At 44.3% G+C, this 25,010-nt stretch overlaps 9 protein-coding genes across 9 annotated transcripts; 7 read left to right on the forward strand and 2 right to left on the reverse strand. All coding sequences in view use genetic code 12, as the record gives it.

Annotated features, from left to right (window-relative positions):
- Positions 1 to 464: 464 nt before the first annotated feature.
- LODBEIA_P23120 (uncharacterized protein) lies at positions 465 to 1,688 on the forward strand (the record flags this gene model as incomplete). The annotated part of the gene is made up of 1 exon (XM_066972298.1): positions 465 to 1,688. One exon carries the CDS (start codon positions 465 to 467, stop codon positions 1,686 to 1,688), a length of 1,224 nt encoding a protein of 407 aa, XP_066829250.1.
- Positions 1,689 to 4,519: 2,831 nt separating this feature from the next.
- Positions 4,520 to 5,767, forward strand: LODBEIA_P23130 (uncharacterized protein; the record flags this gene model as incomplete). Its single annotated transcript, XM_066972299.1, has 1 exon — positions 4,520 to 5,767. One exon carries the CDS (start codon positions 4,520 to 4,522, stop codon positions 5,765 to 5,767), a length of 1,248 nt encoding a protein of 415 aa, XP_066829251.1.
- Positions 5,768 to 9,986: 4,219 nt separating this feature from the next.
- On the forward strand, positions 9,987 to 11,177 carry LODBEIA_P23140 (uncharacterized protein; the record flags this gene model as incomplete). The annotated part of the gene is made up of 1 exon (XM_066972300.1): positions 9,987 to 11,177. The coding sequence occupies one exon, from the start codon at positions 9,987 to 9,989 to the stop codon at positions 11,175 to 11,177; it is 1,191 nt and encodes a 396-aa protein (XP_066829252.1).
- Positions 11,178 to 15,303: 4,126 nt separating this feature from the next.
- LODBEIA_P23150 (uncharacterized protein) lies at positions 15,304 to 16,509 on the forward strand (the record flags this gene model as incomplete). The annotated part of the gene is made up of 1 exon (XM_066972301.1): positions 15,304 to 16,509. The coding sequence occupies one exon, from the start codon at positions 15,304 to 15,306 to the stop codon at positions 16,507 to 16,509; it is 1,206 nt and encodes a 401-aa protein (XP_066829253.1).
- A 952-nt stretch (positions 16,510 to 17,461) lies between these two features.
- On the forward strand, positions 17,462 to 18,079 carry LODBEIA_P23160 (uncharacterized protein; the record flags this gene model as incomplete). The annotated part of the gene is made up of 1 exon (XM_066972302.1): positions 17,462 to 18,079. One exon carries the CDS (start codon positions 17,462 to 17,464, stop codon positions 18,077 to 18,079), a length of 618 nt encoding a protein of 205 aa, XP_066829254.1.
- Positions 18,080 to 18,874: 795 nt separating this feature from the next.
- On the forward strand, positions 18,875 to 19,546 carry LODBEIA_P23170 (uncharacterized protein; the record flags this gene model as incomplete). The annotated part of the gene is made up of 1 exon (XM_066972303.1): positions 18,875 to 19,546. The coding sequence occupies one exon, from the start codon at positions 18,875 to 18,877 to the stop codon at positions 19,544 to 19,546; it is 672 nt and encodes a 223-aa protein (XP_066829255.1).
- A 345-nt stretch (positions 19,547 to 19,891) lies between these two features.
- On the forward strand, positions 19,892 to 20,296 carry LODBEIA_P23180 (uncharacterized protein; the record flags this gene model as incomplete). The annotated part of the gene is made up of 1 exon (XM_066972304.1): positions 19,892 to 20,296. One exon carries the CDS (start codon positions 19,892 to 19,894, stop codon positions 20,294 to 20,296), a length of 405 nt encoding a protein of 134 aa, XP_066829256.1.
- Positions 20,297 to 21,324: 1,028 nt separating this feature from the next.
- LODBEIA_P23190 (uncharacterized protein) lies at positions 21,325 to 21,933 on the reverse strand (the record flags this gene model as incomplete). The annotated part of the gene is made up of 1 exon (XM_066972305.1): positions 21,325 to 21,933. The coding sequence occupies one exon, from the start codon at positions 21,931 to 21,933 to the stop codon at positions 21,325 to 21,327; it is 609 nt and encodes a 202-aa protein (XP_066829257.1).
- Positions 21,934 to 22,575: 642 nt separating this feature from the next.
- Positions 22,576 to 24,426, reverse strand: LODBEIA_P23200 (uncharacterized protein; the record flags this gene model as incomplete). The annotated part of the gene is made up of 1 exon (XM_066972307.1): positions 22,576 to 24,426. One exon carries the CDS (start codon positions 24,424 to 24,426, stop codon positions 22,576 to 22,578), a length of 1,851 nt encoding a protein of 616 aa, XP_066829258.1.
- Positions 24,427 to 25,010: the final 584 nt, after the last annotated feature.

The following is a 25,010-nucleotide window of genomic DNA, read 5'->3' on the forward strand; positions in this document are numbered from 1 at the left end:
TTTGCAACCTCCCCCTACCCCCACCCATGGCGTGAGAAGCACATTATAACCTGCTGCAGGGAGACAATAACTAGTCCGACAATGATGGTTATCAATTGCAAAAAAAAGTATTAAAAATTAAGGAAAAAAAAAATGAAAGTAAGCTCTTCGATGGTTAAGTTTCAAAAAAATAAAGATTGCAGTCAAAATCATGTTTGCCGTTGGCTAGACAGGCACCAGCTGTATACGGATCATGTCACCCTGCTTACAAGACACGGTGACCCCTTTTGGTTGTACGGCCAAACTGTTTTCCAGACATTTACATGAACCAAGGAATGTCAAGAAATCTTATCTATAAAAGGTGATGGAAGGTCCTTGATGAACGGGAAACATGGAGAGACTTCTTATTCTTTTTTTCATCAACAGCTACATTCAATCAAGATAGCTTCCAAACATACAAACTTCAAAAAAAAAAAAATTAAAAAATGGTTTCAGTTTTCACTCTCACCAAACAAGCTTTGACTTCACTTGCTTTTGCTTTATTGGCTCAAGGTTTTGTCATTCCAGGCGGTCCAGAAAATGAAAAAAGAAATGGTGCCGGTTTTGTTTCATTGGACTTTAACGTTGTCAGAGATGCTCCTCATCTCAACACTACTCATGTCAACACCAGTGACCACAACTTGGCATCCCATGCTGCAAAGTTTGTCCCATTAACTTTAGATAATTTAGGTCCAACCTATGTTGCTAACATTACCATCGGTTCTAACAAGCAGCCTCAAACTGTCCAAATTGATACGGGATCAAGTGATTTATGGGTTTTCGACATTGATCTCGAATGTGAAAACGGCTTATCTTGTTTTGGGGATGGATCACGTTTCAACCCCAAGACTTCAACCACTTTTGAAAGCTTGGGAACTAAATTTTCTATTGAATACGCCGACCACTCCACCTCGGAGGGAACTTGGGCAAAGGACACTGTTGGGTTTGGAGGTATCTCAATCACGAAACAACAGTTTGCCGATGTCAATCTCACACTGTCCACAAACGCAATTATGGGAATCAGCGTTGTTGGAAGTGAGTCTCACCAACTAGGCTATGACAACGTCCCCATCACTTTGAAGAAGCAAGGCATCATCAAGACCAATGCTTACTCATTGTTCTTGAACGAGCCGGAGGCCGCAACTGGCCAAATCATTTTCGGCGGTGTTGACCATGCAAAATATTCCGGCAGCTTGATCGAGGAGGAGATTCAGACAACGGTTCCTCAGAGATTGGCAATCAATTTGAACGAGTTGAATTTCAATGGTACAAAGTACAATATTTCCACCCCAGCTTTGTTAGATTCTGGTACCACGCTTACTTATTTGGAAAAGAATGTTGCTGATTCGCTCGCCGCCAAGGTTGGTGCTGTGTGGTTCCCGCTTCCAACTGGAGGCGCTTATGTTCTTGGATGCGGCGCTGGAGCTTCAGGAGATGCACTCTTTACCTTTGAGAAAGGAGCTGCAATCCGTGTGCCAATGAGTGAATTTTATTACGGCCAAGGGCTCTGCACCTTTGGAGTCCAACCCATTCCAGAGGAATTGGGTATAAGCGCTCTTTTGGGGGACAATTTCCTCAGACACGCCTATGTGTTGTACAACCTTGATGCAAACACCATTAGCTTGGCACCCGTTAATTTCACCGACAAATCAGACATCGAAGCTATCTAGAGATGCAGAAAGTTTCTGTGGGTAGCTGGAGCCCCGCTTTAGATACCACTTAGTCTGCTTTCACTACTTTTTGGTTTGAGGTAGATTGATTCTCGTTGTTTCACTTTCGTTGCTAGAAGTTTTTTCCTTTAGATTGATATTAGATTTATACCTTATTGAGTAAAAGAAAAGAAGACCTTTTTTTTTAACACTCATGTCAAAAGTTTGAGATTTTTTTGATCTGATTAACAGCTTCAAGTACCTTGCTATAGAAAAAAAGAAAAAAAAACCGAGGCCGTTCAAAGTTTACAACCCCCTTTTACCCCGTAACCAAGCAACCAATTTTTGGAACCATGCTGCGGTTGCAAAAAAAAAAAAGCCACATTATTATCTAGGGATTCCACATGCAGTAAGAGAGAGAAGTGCAGTAAAGACAGCATTTGTCCTCAAATTTTTTGGCCTGTTGGTACCAGTCGAATGCAATTGCAACTGCAGCTTAACGAAACTGAATCAGGGACGATAGAAATTGATAGTCCTTAATAGAAGATAACTGAAGAAACGCACACCGACCCTTCACCTACCTTCTGCCGTGTTTTTTTCCTTTCCATTTCTATTTTTATTATTATTTTTTTTATTTTATTCATTACGAAAAAAAGGCATTTTGCAGCCGGCTATGAGCTCGTAACTTATCTTACGTTACATAAAATCTCAACCTCAGTGGACGTAGATCGTTTGCAGAACATGTGGAGAGTACGTCATCCATCTGCTGACGCACAAACGCTGATTTCCAGAAAAAAAAAATAAAAAATTATAGGAAGAAAAAAGGCCAACTGGTGAGTTTCATTGTCCGGGACCGCACGGGGTTGAAAGTCCCGCTTTGAAGCTCAATGCTGCAATTCTTGAACTATCTACTATTACCAAAGCCCCTTTTCCCCCCTGCTCCCCCTTATTGATTTTGAAAAAGTGGCAGAACGTGTGCAATTTGGAGTCTAAAAAACCCATAGAGGGTTGAGGTGTTTGAAATACTAGAGATGAACCAGACATGGTTTCACCAGTGACATCCTGTCGCATGGAGGAGAGGCCCATCTTCCACTGCTTGTAGTCACCGAGCTTTGGTGGATGGGTATGATATGAAAGAGCAAACCCTTTTGCGACTCTTGCAACTGTTATTGTAATTCAGCAATGGAAAAGGTTGCGCTTGAGATGTTTTAAACAACTGGAAGGTTTAGCACGGGCCCAACCTACGGTTTGCCATGCTGAGGAAAACCAGTTTGGATCGTTTCGATCTACATTGCTCCATGTTTCAAAAAGTTACAAAATCATAACGCGTATCTTCTCTGCCTTTATCGGTCAAACTGTCTAAACATTTGACTTTTTTCAACATTCATGATAGTAAAAACTGAGAAGAAAATAGGAAACTCGGGGGAAACGGGGGTAGAATGGGGGGAGACGTGAGGGAAAGGGGTGGGATAAGAGCTGCAAATCAATGAAAGTACGAGCATTTGAATGCTTGTCCTCCTCATATGCATACACCCACGTTTTTGCTGGCCAAATTTAGATCTACGAGGGTTGTACGTTTGCTTCTCCTTAACAACTTGACACGAGTATAACACTTTCAAAGTCCCCTGCAAAGCTTCCGCGATGAAAAAATACACATTTCATCTCGAGCGTCTTCGAACCTGGTTTCAAGGTTAGAAAAAAAAAAGATTTTACACATTTTGCATTTATTCACTGCATCGGATAAACCAGATCAAACGTGCAAAAGTGACCAAATCTTTCTATTCTTTTTGAAGAGTACGCATCAAAGAACAACAAGTAGACGGCACGAGAATCGTAACCTCCAAAAGATTTGACTTCTTTCTCACGGTGGCAAACCGCGATTTGAAATCTGCGGTCATCAATTAGTAATGTTGAAGCGCAATTAACTCAAGAAACAAACTTGAGAATAGCTTGTTGCAATCAAATTGATTGACCCATGTCACGCATCGTATGGGCTCAAAATGGCCTTTCAATTGGCAACGTCAATTACGCCGAAAGAAAGAAAAATGAAAAAAAATTACGGGATCCCTCCCAAAAAGATGCATTTAATGGCATGCTGATGGATAGGTCTGTGGGGTGGATTGCAAGACTTTGATCAAGTCTCTTGAGCTCCTGAGGATGGTGACGCTTGCAATTGCTCAACTTTCATAGCTCAGCTACCTTAATGGACAAAAAATTAGCAACGGCCCTCCCCTCCCCCCTCCGCTTCTGGTGGGCCATGAAAGGCACTGAGAAGTACAATAGCGACAAATTCAGTCTGCAGTTGCTTCGAAAGATAATTGCCATTCTTTGTCTATGCTCCTAACCAGTGGACCATGGGGATACCTGATATAACAGGTGGTGGTGCTCAAGCTTCCAAAGTTTTGATTTCTGTGGTCGGTCGGTTATTGAAGGGGTTCTGATATCTTGGGGGGAAAACGGGAAGGGAGAAGGGGGAAGGCATGGAGGGAGGAAAGGAGAACGAGGATAAGGTTGTCTAGAAATAAAGCACGCTTTGCAGATCACCAGACGCATGTATCTAGCTTTATTTTCTCGACGGTGGTTCCGATCTCACATTGAAATCATACTAGTTTTCCGTCTGGCAAAAGATGATTCCACTATAACCAAAAAAAAAATCAAAAAAACTATTAGATTACTGCAAAATTCGACTCTTTATGTCCCTACGGCGCCAAATACACCGAAGGATGAACCCACTGGAGATGGGAAAAGATTCGAGAATAAATAGTCTACAAGTTCCCCAGCTTTGAGGGTGTTTGTTTTCTCTCAACAACAATCAACCAACCAACCAACCAATCAATTATCAAATACCAAAAATGGTCTTAGTTGCTTCAATCGCCAAAAAGGCTCTCGCTGCTCTTGCACTTGCTATATACGCTGAAGGTTTTGTCATCCCCGAGGGAAACAACAAAAGAGACGGTGCTGGTTACATTTCGTTGGATTTCGACGTCATCAGGAAGCCGGTGCATGTCAATGCTACTAAAATTGGCGAGAACTCACAGGAAAAAAGGTATATCCCTTTGCCCTTGGATAACCAAGGCCCCTCATATGCTGTTAACATCACCTTGGGGTCAAACAAGCAACCAATTACTGTGACCATTGATACGGGATCAAGCGACCTTTGGGTCGTTGATGCAAACGCTGTATGCGAAAACCAGTCCGACTGCAAAGATTCGGGAACTTTCAATCCCAAAACCTCAAAAACTTTCCAAAGTTTGGGAAAAAGCTTTGAGATTGAATACGGCGACCACACCACTTCCAAGGGAACTTGGGCAAAGGACACTGTTGGACTTGGGGGCGCGTCAATCACGGCACAGCAGTTTGCCGATGTTAACACCACCTCAGTCGCGGGAGGGATCCTTGGAATCAGCGTTCCTGGAAGTGAGACCCAAAACTTGAACTATGACAACGTCCCCATCACTTTGAAGAAGCAAGGCATCATTAAGACCAACGCTTACTCGTTGTTCTTGAACGAGCCAGAAGCCTCGTCTGGTCAGATTAGCACAGGAGACCAAAATTACGGAGCGGGGAGCACTGGTCAAATTATTTTTGGCGGAGTGGACCATGCCAAGTATCACGGAGCTCTTATCGAAGAGAAAATTGTGCCTACTACCCCACAGAGATTAGCCATCACTTTGAACGAGTTCTCATACAACGGATTAAACTTCACCGTCAATGAGCCGGCAGTTTTGGACTCTGGTAGCACAGTTTCTTATTTGCCAAGGGAAATTGTCGAGGCTATTGCTGAAAAGGTTAACGCTGCCGAGTTCACCACCCCAGACGGCGGCTCTGAGTACGTCATTCCTTGCGACTTTGATGCTACTGGAAACGCCACATTCAGCTTCCAAAATGGTGCTGCTATCGGCGTGCCATTGAATCTGTTTGGATTCGGCCAAGGCTTCTGCATACTCGGCGTGCAACCTATGGTAGAAGGATTGGGAATATCTGCCGTTTTGGGAGACAACTTCCTCAGATACGCCTATGTGTTGTACAACCTTGATGCAAACACCATTAGCTTGGCACCCGTTAACTTCACCGACAAATCAGACATCGAAGCTATCTAGGGATGCAGATTTTTTTGTTCAGTGAGCCTCGTTTCAGATGCCAATTAGTCTGATTTTGCTGATTTTGCTGCTTTTACTGCTTTTTATTTTTGAGATTGACATTGAGTTTTCCTCGTTAGTTCACTTTTTTGCCGTTTGAGATCGGTTACTGCTGTCGTTCCCTTTTTTTTTTCACGTTCGTTTTTGAACATCTTTGATTGACAAAACCAAAAAAAAATAAAATGTTTACTATAAACTATGGAGAGAAAGGGGCGAAAAGAGTGGGAGGGAATATGATGCCTGCACCTTTCCATGACTCTCGACTTTGTAATTTGCGCTAGTTTTCCTTGCAAAGCGGTCTTTGACGCATTTAGCTTGAGAAGTTTCATATCTTGCTTGTCTACCCCACATTTTTTTTTCTTTCCCTATCCCCAGAGTGGCTAATTGTGGCTAAGCAGGGCCGCGCCTCGGCTGCAAAAAATAAAAATAAAAAATGAAAAGCAAGTTCTGCGTACTGGGAGATTGAAGTTTAGTACCTCCATTAAGAGAGCACACTCACTTGTAAAGGGGAATCAACAATTCTTATTGGTATGCTGTCTGCTTCTTTTAAATGTAGCAATCCCCATTTCAATAGGGGAAAAGTTTTTACATAACGCGAGCAACAGTCGTGTTTTCTACGTGCAGATATTCCCTAAACAAACTCAAAATTTATTTTGTTGTAAGCAACAACATAAATTCGTGGTGACTCGTATGCTTTCGTTTACTGTTTGCATGAGTAAAGCACCAAGGCTTCGTGATACTCTTTCTTTTTTCTTCTTTTTTTTTTTTTTCAAACTACAATCAATGTGATATCAAATGAATACGCTCTACCAATCTAAAATACAAGTACCACCACGGCAACGTTGATCCACGCGCATATGTGAACAAATTGAAAAAAAAAAATAAAAAAAAAAAATTGAAACGGGGAGTGTGTGTTTGAATTTGTTCAAAAGGAAAATCATTGGATACAAGATTGAGGGGTTTTTATTTTGAGAGATCCTCGACATGATGTTGTAACATTTTATTGGAGTGCACGATATGACAGATTCTTGGTTTCGGAACAAAGCAAACACACAGTATGCGCAACTAACTGCATCCGAAGTAGACTTCTCCGATTCTATGGCTAGTTGGTAATATTCAAGTGGGAAACTCTGGTGGGTCACGGGCCACACTAGGGGGAGTAGCTGTGATTGGGTTGCTATGGAGACCGAGGGTGCTTCTACTAATTACTTCGGGACAAAAATAAGCTCCGTCATGTTCTATTTCCAAACTTGTTGAGTGGCACGGGGAAAGGAAAGGAAGGGGGGGATTGACATGAAAGGGGAGATGCTCTGGAGAATATGGAGATTATGGAACTTGAATGTTTGTGTTGGGATGCCTGGTGGTTATCAACTAACACCGGCCGATCTCTGGTGAGGTGTGAGTAGTGGGCTTTGTAATTCGTACATATGGAAAAGAACTCCCAATGGACTCCTCAATGATTGCTCCAGCAATCTAACTGTTGTTTTCCAGCACTAATTCTGGGTGCTCTCACGCACGCTTACGGCGTTGACCCAGCATCATATTGCCTTTCCTCTGAGTATAAAAGGCCAGTGAAAGAAATGCATTGACAACTGACAACTACGAACCTTTGTCAGGTATCAGCGCGGTCAATTTTTTTTTACTGAGTGTTGCTGCTCATTAGTAGAGGGCATTGGCTATGTACTACAAGGAGAAAATCTGACAGTGCTGGAGATCAGCGGTCATATGGCCAGATGCCTTCAAGATCGCCGCAAATCACTTTGGACGGTCGCAATTCCAATTGCAGCTGTTTCACCATTAGCTTGTGTTATGTCTGGTATGTAATTCCAAAAGAGTGGTCATTGCGGGTTTTGAAACTTGACCAAGAAGGACAAATGGGCGGCACGAAAATGGGCTTCAATTTTGTGCAGCATTTCGACGATCTTTTTTATTTTCTTCTTTTTTTTTTTGGTTCTTCTGATTAGGTGGCACCATAGATCGCAGATCATCAAAAACAAACTCTTTTAATCCGGGTGTCGATCTGTCTTCTGTGAGTTATTTCAGCTACGCACCACAAAGTGTATTTGGGATTCTATGCTTAATTGCTCCTAACCAGTGTGAAATGCGTTCAAAACCACGATTGACGTATGGCTCTGTTTGTAATCAAAATTTGGGTATCCAGCGTTACGTGCGTAGCCCCCTTTCGAGTTTGTAGGAGCTCCTGGATTGACAATTGACATTGATAGTCTATAGCCCAGCTCTAGAGAAGCAAGAAAAAAAATTAAAAAAGCGGTGTTCCCGCGTCCTTGGTGAGCGATCTATTCTACGAGGGGATAGTGTAGGTGCAATTTTTGTCCGAGAGTTGCCTCGGGACCGAAATGTCGCCCGTACTTTTGGAGGACAGGTAAGAGCAGCTGGATCTGAACGGTTGGGCAACCTGTAGGTCTGAGAACGTTTCTTCGGAAATAGCTTGTGAGAGGAAACAGAACAATAGGACCAAATGTTGAATTCTGAGATTATGACGGACAGAAGACAGAAAAGCCGACAAGAAGTCAGACAGACAACTAGCTTTTTAGTTGTAGACACGACATGCGCGTTGCGCTAAAGCTGTTGTAAGGCACAAAACCAGTCCTGCGACTGATGCGGTTTTGTGCAGCACGATCTTGAGCCAATGAGCCCAAGTGTCCTTGCCACAAACAAGGAGTGGTACTTTTCAGAACTCTGAGGAGCCGAAACCTTTAGAACAGAAAAGAGCTCAGTACCATGTTTGCAGTTATGGTGCCCGCAACTTTGACCCACATGTCCCAGACCTGCTGAGGTGCTGTAGCTGAATCCAACTATTGAGCCAGATTTGGTTTCTTTCTCGTTCATGCCCTCTCTCCTTCACCCCCTTTATCTCCTTTACCCCCTTGTCCCCACCCTATTTTCTTCCCCCCCCCCCCCCAGTCTAAGCTTGTTCCCCACTTCATACAACTCTTACTTCATGCACAGAACATTTTTTTCTTTGGGAGTAATTACAGTCTACCCCTTCCCACACCTTGTACCCAAAGCAATGCTCGATTCTTGATGTGGTCAAAGGAGTCAAAGTTTTTTGCGTGCTTGTACGTTTGCACACCCAGACAAAGCGGGAAAGTTGCGCCGTAGCAGCACTGGGGAGGAGGGGGGGGGGGTTTGTCATGGTGGCATATTGACACAAACTGCGCGGATCAAGATGCTTCTGAAGGTATGATGGGTATTTTCCGCTGCGGTTAATGTCCTTGCGGATTGGTAAACTTTGAGCTAGCCAAAGCGGTAAACAACGGCATATTTGCACAGTTTAATTCTCTCTCTGTGAACCAGTTGCAAAGAAGGACGCCTTCTACACCTGCGGTTACGTTTGCATCGGGGGAGTCGATCGATCACCTAATCCGAATGAGAATCATCCGACAGCAACTTAGACCGATTCTAAGCGTAGCCACAGCTCTGATTATCCAGACTTATGTTCTCGAGACAGTTCAAGCAGAATCTTGCCCGCTCTCTCTTTCTCTACTCACTACAAGAGGTCCACCAGGTATCATCTGCATGGTTCTTCTCCCGAACAAATTGACTTACCCCTCAATCCAGCCCACTCTTGACTTTTAGGGGGTATCCGAAAAGGAACACTGAAATTAGTTTCAAAGGCAAAGCGTCCACATCCAAATGAGAGAATCGGGTCAATGCATGGAGATGAAAGGCCGTCTCCCTCCTCCTCTCTCCCTCTCTTTGTCAGATTGTGACAATACTTGTGGTTGTGCACTGGTTTTGATCTTTTTCTTGGCGTAGTTCAACTGGAGCATGGTTATCGATGTTTAGCACCTCCAGCATGTCTCGCAACCCTATGAATTTATCCTCTCATTTTTCGCAAACCCGCTTCCCCCCCTTTTGTGTGTGACTATCCCACGGGCACAAATTTGCAGCTATTGGTCGATAAAAACAACACAACTAAGGACATACACCTATTTGCGAAACTTTCTCCCTCTATCCTTGCGGCACCAATCTTGCCACGGGGGGGGGGGGGGGGGTGCTCTTGATGATTCAACGCAATACAAAGTTTTGGGGTATATAATCACGTTGACTTTCCCTCCCAGAGATTTGATGTTATGAGAGGATTGTTTTAAAATCATCAGATCTTAACAGTTCTAACAAACTCCCATACTTTGACAAAACGCCAAAAAAAACAAAGATGGTTTCATTTTTCTCGCTCACCACACAGGCTTTAACTTCGCTTGCTTTTGCTTTAGTTGTTCAAGGTATTGCTATTCCTGAAGGTCTTGACAAAAGAGATGGTCCAGGCTTCGTTGCGTTGGATTTTGAGGTCATCAAGAAGCCGCTTAACCTCAACATCAGCGAGAGTGCTCTCAAGTCAAACGAGAAGAGATATGTCCCCTTGACCTTGATCGACGAAGGTACTTCTTACGCTGCTAACATCAATGTTGGTTCAAACAAGCAAAAGCAAACGGTTATCATTGATACCGGGTCCAGTGACTTGTGGGTTGTTGACGCCAATGCCCAGTGTCAAAACAACGTACAATGCAAAGGCGATGGCACCTTCAACCCCAGCACTTCGACCACTTACCAGAGCTTGGGTACTCAATTTGAAATTGAGTACGGTGACTACTCCACCTCCCAGGGAACATGGTCAAAGGACACCGTTGGTTTTGGTGGTGTCTCGATCACTGGACAACAGTTTGCCGATGTCGACACCACATCCGTGAAACAGGGAATTTTGGGAATCGGTTACAAAAGTGGTGAGAGTAACTCTCAATATGATAATGTCCCTGTATCCCTTAAAAAACAAGGTATCATTGCCAAGAATGCTTACTCGCTTTACTTGAACGCACCTAATGCTGCAACGGGTACAGTCATTTTTGGTGGAGTTGACAAAGCAAAATACTCCGGAAACTTGATTACCAATAAGGTTACTAGAAGTGACAGATTGTCAATCCAGTTAAATGGGATCAATTACAATGGAAACCAATACAGCAACTCAAAGGACGCCTTGTTGGACTCGGGAACCACACTCACCTATTTGCCAGAAGATGTTGTTAGCAGCATTGCTGAACAAGCTGGAGCTTACTTAGTGCAAACTCTGAGCGGGCAGGAGGTCTACCTTGTTGACTGTGGTGTCAACACCAACGGTAACGTCGCTTTCTCCTTCGGTAACGGTGCTTCTATCACCGTTCCACTTTCGGAGTTTGTTCTCCAATCTGGACAGTATTGTGTTTGGGGAATCCAACCCGACACCAACCTCCCACTTTCTATCTTGGGTGATAACTTTTTGCGTCACGCCTATGTTGTCTACAACCTTGATGCAAATACAATTTCAACTGCTCAAGTCAAGTATTCTTCAAGTTCATCCATCTCGGCAATTTAAAAAAATAAAACAGGGGGTTTTAGGAGGCTTTGAAAGACTATGCGAGACTTTGTGGAGCAGAACTTATTTTTATTTTTTTTCCCGTTGAAATTTTTTCCGAACATTTTCATCCGCTGTTAGCGCCGTGCGTGGTGTTCTATTTCTCGATCCGAAAAGTTTTGTTTTTATCTATATAAGTAGCAAAATTGACTATTCGAGTTTACATATCTTGGAATTTTCTCTCCTCTGGACATTAAGTCGAGTCAAGTTCGTTGTGAAAAAGAAAAAGACAGTTTAGCTTTCTCTTTTGTATCACTCAAAAAGCCTTTACCTTGTACTGTATCAGGAACCCAAAAATTAGCATAAGCATAATCCGTCAGCATGGCATGAGTTCAACTAGGACTGTTTTGTGTTGGTTTTTTGGTTGTCCAATAGTGGGCTACAGCTTCTTATTATGAAATCATTTCCAACTTTCTGTCTGCAACAACGCTGAAAGAGGTAAGGTGGAAACTTTCTGCAAGCTTCTCGTAGCACAGCTCCTCACAGGGTAAGAAGTTGGCGTTATTGATCGTCACTTGTTAAACACCACCAAGTGAGACTCTGTGAAATTGGCTTTCAGTTCTGGTACCGACTTTCTTTTTTTTTTCTTTTTTTTCTTTTTCCCGTGGCTGCAAAATGGAACGCATTTCCTCCTCATCAAACATTCAGCTCTCGCTACATCAGTAACCCATTGCTAATAATAATAAAAAAGAAAACTGAGAAGGTGATGCACAACAGAGGACTATTTTTTTTAATTTTTACGTTGGTGTTGGTACTTGTAGAGCCCAGAGAAGTTGAAAAGCAAAGAAATTAAAGCCCGCAAGGTTGAATTTAGCTTGGAACGGTGATGCTTTACGCTAGTGTGGGTACTTAATTTTTGAAAAGAGCTGAGCATACAAACCAAAAACTAAGTCCTGAATTGCAGATACCTTTCATTCTAAGAGGTCAATTTCTCCGCTAGCTGCTACGAATATGCTATTATTTGAGACTGTGCAATGGAAGGTAGCACTTATCCTTGTCGAGAATAATGCGAGGAGCCGTAGACTTGTTCGATACCAAAAATGTCGCTACATGCATTGAGGACTAATTGCATCAGTACGACATTCGGCGTATGTACTTAGATTCGTAAATTTGCAAAAGCGCAATTTTGCCTTTTGGCATATTTCTTGCATATGGACTAACCGGCAATTGAATTATTTATATGCAGAAGGTGATACGCTATATATGAAAAAAAAAATAGAAACATAAATCACTTCAAGGGGGGAGTTCATTGGAACAACTAATTTCAGCCCAAGCTTATCTTATTGTACACATACATGAGGGAAAGGCACTTTTATTTCAGCGAGCGGTGGGCATGTTACCGATCATTAGGAATTGGTGCCACAAGTTTCCAATGAATATATACGACTGAGCAAGGACCCCAAGACACACAATTCTGAATAAGTCGTCGAGTGATGGGAACAGGGCTCAACTGAAGTGGCACGTAAATGTTTCAGGCCAAAAACCTCACGGCACCAAAAATATAGGCCGTGTTGGGCTCCTCTTTCATTCAATAAACAATAGGGTGAGTCTATGACTCTACAGGCTCACACGGATAAAGGTGGAACCCATTTCATCGACTATCATAAAGATGATCTAGATTGCTCCAACTATAACCAGTTTGCTGGTTTTGTTTGCTTAGGTTCGAACTTCGAACATCTGCAATTCCACAGAAGTCTACTGGGAGGAGGCAAAGGATTTACCACCTTAGCTACCCGGTAAGCATTTTTTTCACCTCTTGTCTGAAGCAACCCAAGGTGAAGCTGCCAAAAAGAAAGCTACGTGCAAAAAGCAGAGTGAAGTTTCTACGTCTTCAACATAACCCTACTGGTTCAAACAAACCAAAAAAAAAACGATCTGCCATAGTTGACACTGGTCCGAGCAGATTCATGGGTTCTCGCCCTGAGAGCTACTTGTCAGAATAATTCACTTTGTAAAAAAAATCAAAATTGGTTGAACTTTCAACCCAAAAAAACAGCCACTTCAACTTAAGGTGTGGGACACGCCTCTCGACATTGTGTATTGTTCTCCGGCCGTAACATCTTACGGAACTTGGGCAAAGGATACGGTTGAACTTTGAGCCTTGTCCATCTCAAAAATAGCAGTTTGCGAACGTGAATACGATATCATCAGCACCAGGGCATATGAGGCACTTTGGCTTCACAACCTCGAGTGGCAACAGATGATCTGTACAACAATGACCCTATTAGTCCAAAGAAGCAGGATATAAAACAGTAATCATTGCTTACTTTCTTTTCTTCTTTAACAACCCCGATGCATCCAGTGGCCATATACTTCTTGAGTGGGATAAATAGTGCCAAGTTTGAGGACAGTTGGATTGCAGAGAACCATCACTAGCCAGGTTAGATTGACAGTAGTCCTTGACAGAAGTAATCTATGAGGGTAAGAAATACGACAACTCTGGGGATGCTTGGCTGGACTCAGGAAGCGCGGCCACTTACTTGGACATAATGACTGCAGGTGTCATAACTAACGACTTCGTGATAGGGTTTTGTCTGCTGGGGAACTGGAGTGTATTGTGTAATCGGACACAACGCCACACTTACCAGTGAGGATATACGTCTAGATTTGGTAAGGGCTGCAAAAAAATTAAGAGTGCCTTTGTCGGCAATGATCTTCACAATTCATCATCACATGGTGCGGAGGAATGCATGTGGTGGTATACATCCAACCATAGATTTTTTCTTTTTTTTTTTTTTTTTGGATATTCTAGCTCTCAACTCTATGAGGCATACCCACTCGATAAACAACTAGGGCTCAGAAACGATTTCTCGTTAGCGCAACTGAAGTATACGACCGCGTCCAGTATTTGCAAAGATAGACGGTTTGATTTTAGGTACAAGTTTTGAGTAGAATATAACCGCAGGTTGTAATGTTTCACGTGGCATGTTCGAAAGGAGAAGACTCCTTTAGTGGTGAGTAGATGGACAACCAACGTGAATCCACAATTTTCCTTTTGTGAGAGCGTACATTTAACCCATTTTTTGTATGAAGCAGAGTGCAAAGGAATCACCGGTTATCTGTTTTGCCGTGTCTTTTTGAGGACTAGTTTCTTGTGCCTCATGGGTCAATGGACGTGTGAGTGAGTGAGCCAGTGTGGGTGTGAGCCGTGGTTTAAGGTTCCACGATTTTCGGGTTGGACACCGAAAGGGAAACTTGCGTCACCAACGCAGAGCCGCCTAACTTGCAGCATAAAACCGTTGAGAGCTCGTGCGTTATCTGGAGATAAGTACGACCTGGAACGTCAACCAATTACGGCGGAGAAGGACAACTCAACACCTCGATGTCTTTTCTTCTTTTCTCTTCTTTCAGAGTTTATCATGGGTATCTGTTGTCAGAGCTCTGTTGTCAGAGCTCTGTTGTCAGTGCATTGGCTGAAAAGTTGGCTTCAACCACAGCACTTAAGTGGAAACAATGCAGAGGTTGGTTTGATCTCGTCACACGCACTTCATATATCTAGCAGGAGACAATCGCTGAAAACAATAGAAAGACAGAAACAGAAAGAGAAGGAGAACGTGAGGCACAGGAAGCTATATTGATCTCATTCGAACGATACTTTGTGGGACCAACAACAATCAGCGAAAGGAGGCTTAACATTTACTTTCTTTTCTCAACAAAGGGGATAATTCGAAGGAGCTTCTGATCACCACACTGGGTTTCAAGAATCAGCGAAAGGAGGCTTAACATTTACTTTCTTTTCTCAACAAAGAGGACAATTCGAAGGAGCTTCTGATCACCACACTGGGTTTCAAGATTTCAGGCCAACTACCAAAACAAAAAAAACTAAAAAAAAAACGACCCATGAATCTAAACGGCACCAACAAGTGGCCGTGTCTCTGTTGACCTCCTTTCAACCATGGCCGTGTCTCTGTTGACCTCCTTTCAACCATGACCCAGCCACAGTAGAGGACTGCTTTGTTGGAAGCAGAATATATAAACTGCTGGGAAGTCCTCATGTTCAGCACCTCTCCATTCATCATCATCATTATCAACATCACCAGCATCCTCACCAACATCCTCACCAACATCCTCAACAACAGTTCCCACAATGGTCTCAGTATTCTCATTAACCAAACAGGTTTTAACTGCGCTCGCTTTTGCTTTATTGGCCCAAGGTGTTGCTATCCCTGAAGGTCTCGAAAAGAGAAGCCCAGGTTTTGTTTCGTTAGATTTCGACGTCATTAGAAAACCCCTCAGTGCCAACTCAACCGCTCCAACAGGTGCAGGCGTTTCCAAAAGAGCCGGTAAGGTCCCATTGACTTTGATCGATGAAGGTGTTTCGTATGCTTCCAAGATCACCGTTGGCTCAAACAAGCAACCACAAACCGTCATCATCGACACCGGTTCAAGTGACTTGTGGCTCGTTGACGTGAATGCCAAGTGTGAAGGCAAGGACAATGACTGTAAACAATACGGTACATTCAACCCCAGCACTTCATCCACTTGGAAGAAATTGAACCAACAGTTCTCCATCGAGTACGGAGACTACACCACATCCACAGGAACCTATGGTAAAGACACTGTTGGTTTTGGTGGAATCTCAATCACTGGACAACAGTTGGCAGATGTGACTGACACCTCGGTCAACCAACCAATCTTGGGAATTGGTTTGGATACTCTCGAGGCCTCAAACACCCAGTATGACAATGTCCCCGTCACTCTTAAGAAACAAGGTGTCATTGCCAAGAATGCCTACTCGCTTTACTTGAACAAGCCCGATGCTGCTACCGGTACCATTATCTTTGGAGGTGTTGACAATGCCAAGTACTCAGGCAGTTTGATCTATGAGGATGTGACCTTGCCCACCAGATTGACCATTGCATTAGGTGGTGTTGGCTGGAACGGTAAGTCCTACAACGGTGCAAATACTGACGCATTGTTGGATACCGGTACCACTTTGGCTTATTTGAACCCAGACATTGTTGACGGTATCGCCAACCAGGCCGGTGCTTATTGGGTGACCTATCAAGATGGCGGACAGTATGAAATCAGCTGTGACGCTAACCTTTCGGGTGACCTTGTTTTCTCCTTTGCAAAGGGAGCCAAGATCTCGGTCCCAGCATCGGAGTTGATTTACAATAACGGCGACGATGGATGTATCCTCGGTGTGCAACCTAATGCTGGATCTGATGATCTCACCATCTTGGGTGACACCTTCCTTCGTCACTCCTACTTGGTGTACAACCTTGATGCATTGACTGTTGGAGTTGCCCAAGTGAAGTACACCACAGCCTCGTCAATCAGTGCCATTTAAGAGGCATTGATTCTGCTGTCCTGTTTTCGTTGCCCCTATTTTCGTTGATCTCTCGTTGGTCTCGGCGAGTTATAAAACTACGTTGCAAGCGTCTCCCGTGACAATTCTTTATTCTTTTTGAAAAAAAAAACTAAAAACAATGTATATTTAGAGTTAGAATAGATAAGTTGATCTTATACCCGGTCTTTATATTCTACTGACTTTAAATGGCTATTGCTAGGACGATTCAAAAGCCAAATTTGCAGGCTGACATATATATATTGATGCCTGAAAATTTACTCGACTATGCATTCATGGCGTTGAATCCGTCTCATGGAGACCTATTTCTGCTCACACAACTTTAACAAGTGTCTGGTTTGCTAACCCCAAGGTTTTGTCGTTTTTTTATTTTATCTTCTTGATCTTTTGTTTTTTTATTTTTTGTTTTTGCCTCCATTGAGAAACAGAATTTCCGAGAAGAAAGGGGTCCGATATTGAGGTTGCTGCGAACACTAACACAAAGCCGCCTAAGAAATGGCTGCAAAGCCGCGTAAGCATGAACTACGCTAGAGGAGAACCGCTTCCTACCGAACACAGCAGGGAAGAACAATCATCATATGATCCACGAGTATACGTATCCCACAATTTGAAACAATACTGCAAGCAATGTAGGTAAGGTGCAGGGTTTTTGTTTTGCGTTCTATTGATCCTGCAGTGGGTTGCACAAGATCGACGGGAGCCCGTATTCCCGTAAACCACATGTGCCGTATTGGTCGAAGTTGATTGTGCATTTGGAACGCTAGCGTCAATCACCGTGGCAAACCCTTCTTTCGAGTAGCAAATTAGGAGGAGCACACTCTATGGCGTTTTCCAGTACACAGAAGTTGTTCGACTACATTTAAACTCAGCAAAATTTCCCTCAATTTTGCACGATTTTTTTGGGGGAATCAACGGTGCCAACACCACCACCACCATGGTTTGCGCATTTTCATCGACTCTCATATCGCTCATTTTTGCACTATTAGCTGAAGGCGCCGCCATTCCCAAAAGTTTCAAGCCGCAAAGTCCCCAGTTCATAGCTATAGGTTTCCATGTCATTGAAAAGCCAATCACTTTTGACCCAAGGGGCTATTCCAAGCGGGCGGGGCCAGTTTCGCTAAGTTTGATCGATGAAGGTGCCGCCTACACTGCTCAAATCACCATTGGTTCGAACCAACAACCACAGATTGTCCAGCTTGACACCGGGTCGAGCGATTTGCGGGTCGTGGATGCAAATGCCCAATGCCGAAACGGTGATAGCAAGCAAGGTGGAACATTTGACCCCGATTGTTCATCAACATGGCAAACTTCCGGTGAGAAATTCGACATGGAATATGCTGATGAAACTTCCTCGAGGGGCACATATGGTGCCGACACGGCAGGGATTGGCGGAGCTTCAATCACGAAGCAGCAGTTTGCTGTGGTCAGCGATACAAGCTCAAAGAAGGGCGTTTGGGGGATCGGGTTCAATTCGCTTGAGGTCACGACTACCTATGACAATGTCCCCAGTAGCATGAGAAAGCAAGGAATAATTGCCAAAAGCGCCTACTAGCTTTACCTAAATGAACCAGGCGCCTCAAATGCAACAATAATTTTTGGCGGGATAGACGAGGCAAAATACTCGGGAAAGTTGAATACCGAACAAATTATACAGAACACTTCCTTGGCGGTTGCATTGAGCAGCATCAATTACAATGGTGACAATTACGGCACGGGAAAATGTTGATGTATTGTTGGATTCTGGAGCCACTTTGACCTATTTGCCCCTGGATGTTGCAAAGAAGATTACCCAGCAAGCTCTGGTGCTTGCTACGTCCCATTTCCAAAAAAAAAAAAATTCCTAGACGTGTATGTATGACTGGCTCCCAACGATGTTCAAATCGTGCCAACGCCTGCCAACTTATTCAGGCGCCATGCTGATTACCATCCATTGGGGTGAAAAGAAAAGAAAAAAAAAAAAAGAAGAGGCGGCTAATTTTTCACTACTCCGATCCTTCACTTCTTCAACACCGTCTGAGGACAACAGACTTGCCAAACTGAAACCAGAGACTATTCTTGCCAACAGCGTTGGAAAGGACGAAAACATGACGAGCTTTTTTTTTGTAGCGTGGAAACCATCAGTACAAACACTTACCTGAACCCGGGGTATCTGCTCCAGACACTGGGACCCCAAATGCTTGTTCAGATTTTTGAGAGAAGAAGGACACATGTAAAGCCAAGTCACGTGACGCTCGAGGACAGGAAAACGCGCAAAAAGTGTCGCATTTCCCATACTCGACTCAATTGACTGAAAATTTCAACATTTCAACACTTTTAAAATATTCACCAGACAAAGTCGATTTCGCCAATGATCCTACGGTATGCACATGTACTCTCCCTATGTTACGTTTTCACGACGTGTCTAGCCAATACGGAGACTCACCTCGTCAAAATTCCGCAATTTTACAACATTCCCACTAGCCACCGCCAACTACAAACGCACGAGCAGATCATCAATTTGAACCTCACGCACTCAGTTGTACTCAACCACCCCATCGAGACTATCGAAGATCAACTCCTGCCGAGAAACGAGCAGGCGCTAGTCTGGAATATAGTTTGCGTACCGTACGATACAATCGCGCAACCGCGCAAGACGTTGCTTTTCCACTTGGGCGACCCGAACATGCAAAACGGCGATTTATACTTCATTAAACTTTGCTGGCCCGCCACATCGCCTTATGAGTTCAGGATATCGCACGAGTACATAAAGACGCACGAGCTTCTCGGACCGGAAGAAGGCCGCAGTGCCGAGTTGGATCTTTACTTGCGGGTGGACTACAGATTCTTTGGAGTAGCGTTGGATCCTCAGCGTGTTTTGAAACGAGACGATTCATTGGAATTCTTGTTCTACATCGAGAAGATGCCGGTGAACTGGTTGCCTATCCCGTTGGAGATGTACGATTTGATTGTGTATTTGGCTGACATTGCAATTTTGATTTTCACTCAGTTTAGCCTTATCAAGCACATTCTAGGCCTTTGAAGCCAGGAGGAAGAAGAGCAAGAGGAGGAGGAAAGCAAGGAATCTGAGAATAAGAAAGAGGTCTCTACAGTAACATCTTATCGATACAGGTTGGGGTTACATCCACCTGAAGGAGGATCGATATATCTGGCTGAAAGACCTGGCAGTGGGGTGACTTGGTAGCCCCTACGTGAATCCACACATCAATAGTTAAGGACTCTCTAGATATTAGATCGTTGCTGTAGATCCCCCTTTTTTTTCCAGCCCACGTCAGCCAAATTTATCACTACTTTCGCCTTCAATCAATCACCCAATCACCCAATCACCCAACCAAATAACCAATTGAGGCCAATCGCATACTTTGCCATGTCAACCAACTACACGGAAGATGACCCCCTCGCAGAACCAACAAACACCCAAAACATAGACTTGTCCAAACTATCGCCTCAGGAACTTCGAATTTACAAAATGTACGGCAAGTTGCCCACTACCCTGCAGATACTCAGCTCGAAATTCCACGATAAAAAGTACTTTGATAGTGGAGATTACGCCATGCAGAAGCAGAAACCCGGTAATAAGAACCTCAGTGGTGTGTTGGGCACTGCTGGCGGCTTACCCTTGAACCACCCCAGTGCCGAGAGGGTCAAGGAGATGTCAGTGAGGAACTCGATTAGTGCTCTGAATGCGCAAATCTTTGCAAATGGCAAGAGCGGGCTTTTGAATGAAAGCACCCCCAAGCTGGGTGGCGAAGATAGGAAGGAGGATAATTAAGTGGCGGTGATGGGGGTCAACTACGAAAGAAAAAAGAGTGGAAAGATTCAAGGCTGCGTGTATGTGTATGCGGGAATTTGGAGTCCCGTGTTCAAGTTGGAATTGCTGCTGCCGAGGACACTTGTTACGTTGCGTTATTGAAAAAAAAAGGGTCAGCAGCAGCAGCTGCTGCTACAGCAGCGGAAACGTTACCCAAAGGTGAAGGGTGGGGTCGAAGTATAGCATAGTGTTCTGCACTGGTTCAATGGAAAGTGCTCTCGCTGACCAACCAGCTTAGCGAAGACAGCTAGCTAGCTTTCTTTCTTTTTCTTTTCTAGGTTTGTATAGGTTTAAGTAGAGAGATTAATTGACTGAAATCGCCTTGCCTGCCACGTTACGGCTACTATTTCACGCGGGGGTTGGTTCACCATTTTTTTCTTTTTATTTTGAGTTTTCTTAACCAATACGTTCCCCCCCCAGGTTCAACCTTCACCAACTCGATTCATGCCCCAAATAACAATCGAGGAGTTCAACTCCGCGCTCCCGCAATTGAAAAACACCATATTGACAAACTTGCACTCGCCGATCGCGTATCATATTCCATACACCACCATAAAAACCCACCAGGGCCACGAGGAATCATGCTACCTTTTCGTGAGCTTGACGTTGGACGACGCACCACTCAAGATCGACTTTACAATCTCCTACGACAAGTTCTACACGGTGCCGATTTACAGTTTCCGGACCTACCTAGATGACAAATTGGAGTTTGACACGAGCTCGATCTCCAAGATGGTGGATTTTCGAGACGCTGGCGTTGTAATCTCCGACCACCCCATTTTGCAACTTCCCTGGATGCAAATCCACCCCTGCGAGACACAATCTACACTCGACGAATTCATGCTGCCAGCGCCAGCACAGAGATGTTCTACTTCGACTTCTGCAGTTGATTATTTGATTTGTTGGTTTGGATTATATGGCCTACCATCTACATTCCCTTTGTTTTCTCTACGACCCGTGATAAATACACCACACACACAACCCTCCGCTTAGATTGGGGTAGTGCTCTGTTGAAGAGGCTGTGTTTCGCCCAGCCTGACCTCAGTGAAGATACGCACCGGGTACTTATCAGGATACATCCCATGGACATTCTCAGGCAAGATCTGCCATTTGAACTTGTGCAAACTTGGCGCAACGATAGGTTCGCCCGACGACCCCAAAATCTGGCCCTTGACGACCGACTCGGGAATCTTGGTCAATGTAGAGCTCAAGCTGACAACTTCGCCCGGGGCAGTAAACGTCGATAACTCCTGGGTGCCCTTGTCGCCGATGGAGACGCGCGGAGCTGCTTCCGAGCCCAAGGTGAGCAAGCCTGAAATCTTCGTCTGGTCAAACGCATGCAACTGCGGATAGTTACGACGATAGTCGCGCTGGTGGTATGGGTTGTTCTTGATGTCCCCCGCTGGCACCGTGAATGGCTCTTCGTACTGGCTTGCCTCTGTGATTCGTTCACCTGGTGGTGTTGCGCGGAAAAGGGACACTAGCGGATTACCTGATGATCTATTGGGGACGAGCACGAGTATCTTTCTCAACGTTTCCCATATTCCCTGCGGACGGGATGTGTATTTCTTCCACACTGGCACTGGACCTCCGGACATGCTTGCGTTGGGTAACTTAATTGAAGTTGATTGAAGTTGGTGGAAGTTGAATAAAGTCGATAGAAAGTGCAGAGGTTCAAGCCAATTGGTGGCAGGTTTTTCGGCTCTTGTGTGCGTAGGTTGGAGATAACCAATGAGAAAAAGTTGGTAGTAATATGAGAGTTGTGTGCAGGACGTGGAACTCCCACTCGGGTACCAGGTTCTGCTACAACTTCCACTTTCCACAGCCCAAGGTCCATTCTATAATGTCTAATTATAACTTTTTACTTTGTCTATACCTGTAACTATCCATGCCGTTGAGGATGCAAAAATCAAAAAAAAAGAAGAAAAAAGAAAGGGAAAACCCCACCTATTCCTTCGTGAATATGCCCTTCTTCTTCTTTTTTAAAAATATATATATAAAAAAAAAACCAGTTTTTGTAACAATTTGTTGTTGAACTAAATATTGTCGATGAATGTTGAATGTTGAATGTAGAATGTTGAAATGCGTAAAAAAATGCTTGCTCGTTGTTGTTTTCTTTTTAAGTTTTGGCCGTATAAATCATTAAGCGTGGTGAACGTGGTAAGCGTGGCATTTGAGAAGAACAAAAAAAAAAAACAAAGGGGGACTGATGTTGAAAGTACCTCCTTTAGCTTTTAAGATTATGCCAACACGTCGAGATTCAAGTCGTAGATCAACTTGAATAATGTTGAGTTTGAGTCTATGAAATCGTTATTGACCAAGTTGCACAAGACAAAGTCCAGGCTAAACTCAGTCATCATGTTTTCAAACAGCTGGAGCTTGGCCTGGTCTTTTGCCTCGACCAAGTTTGACGCCAAGACTTTTTTCCACTCGGAAAACAATCTGTAGACTTCATCTTTCCAGGCAAGGAAAGAGGTCTTTTCAACGATGGTGGGCTGCAATATCTCCTCGCCTGGGAATACACCCCAAGTGACGGCGTTAATATCGTCGTCGTTGCAGTTGGTGGTCAAGTTTCCATGGACGTCCACGGCGTAGTAGGAGATGATTGCCGACGACGACTCTCCTTGGTTGGTATTGAACTCGTCAATCGCCTGGAGCAACTTTGCAATGATGTTCTTGTGGCAAAAGAATTCCAAATACTGCTTTTGGTAAACGTATCCATTCTTGGGCCCCCATCCAAACACTTGCTCTGACGATTTCACCGAGTTGAGTGCAGGCTGCGAGTTCATGGTCAACAACCCTCTCTTGTTCAACTCGATCAAATCGTCGACAATGACTTTTGTATCCTCACCCACAGCACCATCCGACCACGGCAAAGAGTTCAATTCTCCTTTCAAGTACGAAATGACAATGTCACTCAACTCTTTTAAACTTCCGGGAGTACCCCACAACTCGTATGCTCTTTTGGGGGACTGTCTCAACAATTCAGAGGCACACAAGTCGATATCACCAAACGCCGGTGATCTCGAGTCACCCCATCTACCATTGGGGAACTCATCCCACGTGGCGGTTCTGGAAACGTACGAGTATTTTCTATTTTGCCAAAAGATTGGACGAATGGATTCCTTTGACCGTTCTGGGTGTAAAGATTTCCTCCATGGCAATTCAGTTCCCCCAACAGTCTCGTGGCATTTGATCGCTTCAATGAGATTCAAATTTTCCAAAATCATCACGGTGGCCTTTTCCAAGTTCATGGTATAGAAATGCAAATGGTTAACGTGGCCCGAGTCAATCAATTTCCGACACATCTCACTAACCAAATCGGTGCCCTTTTCCCTAACCAAGAAATCGTCATCCTTGATCGGGTCAAGCGCCGACAAAAAATGGGGAGGAATCTTGATCTCGGACCATTTGGCTCTTCTAATAAATGCAGCATAGGTCGAGATGGGCATGATACCAGGGATGATGGGAATTTCCACTCCCAATTTTCTCAATTTCCCACACCACGAGATGAAATTATCGACATCGTAAAACATTTGCGTGATGATGAAATTTGCTCCGGCATCGCATTTCTCTTTCAAGTACTGCAACGTTCTCATTTCGTCTTCTTCTTCAGGGTGGCCCTCGGGATAAGCAGCAACTCCAATATTGAAATGGCTGCCGTATTTTTTTCTAATGTAGTGGATCAAGTCCTTGGCATACTTGAAGTCTCCCGTGGACTCACTGCCATCCAAGGGCGGATCGCCTCTCAACGCCAAGATGTTCTGACACCCGGACTTGAAAGCTTTCTCCAAGGCCTCGTCAATCAACTCAATCTTCATGTTGGTGCACGTGAGGTGCATGCACGTCTCCAACCCCAACGTCGACTGCGCCGTCAACACCATCTCGTTCGTCAACGACGACGACCGCCCGCCCGCGTTCCAGGTGATGTCGATGAAAATCGGGTTCAAGTCGTACATTCTGTCCATTCTGTCGTAAAGATTCTGCACTCCTTGCGACGTCTTGGGGACAAAGAATTCAAACGAAAAAGTGGCCGGCGGCGGACGCGACGACACCTGGTGTGCCTGGTGCAACTTGTCGGAGATCTTCATCGCTTGCTGCTGCTGTTGTGTGTGTGTCTCTCGGTACTGGTCAAAAAAGAAAGAACAGCTGTTGAATTTGGCTGTCAAAAATCTGAAAAATTATAACCTCTGCTAAGTTGGTGTACATGCGCTCTGCCTTTTTGTTGTTTTTTTTGTTGAGAGAGAAAGAGAGAGGGAGCACGGGCATGGCCGTGAATGAATCATACCAAGGGGGGGGGGGGGGTCCACTTTATCTGTGAGAGAAGAAAGAACGGCCAACGCACTTGGAGGACACGACCAAGCAGAACCAGGCAGAGCCGGATTTCGCAGCCGAGATCGTCTTGGTTGGCAATACACCCTTTTCCTTTTTGTTCTTTCAGCTCAAGCAAATTCCCTCCCCACGCTGGTGTATCTTGATCCAGGGATCGGTTGTGTGTCACGTGCGAGAATGAAATAGGAGTGGATGCCGAAAGCGGGACCCAAAAGAATTTTTCTCCGTGTCTCAAAGCAAACTCTGTCACGTGCTGATGGGTCTTTTTTTCCCTACTGGGACACAGCGGCTCTTGATCCGCACTGCAAAATTTCCCTGTTACGGTAACACGTGCGGCTTCCGT

This window comes from Lodderomyces beijingensis, assembly GCF_963989305.1.
Source record: "Lodderomyces beijingensis strain CBS 14171 genome assembly, chromosome: 3".
NCBI lineage: Eukaryota > Fungi > Ascomycota > Pichiomycetes > Serinales > Debaryomycetaceae > Lodderomyces > Lodderomyces beijingensis.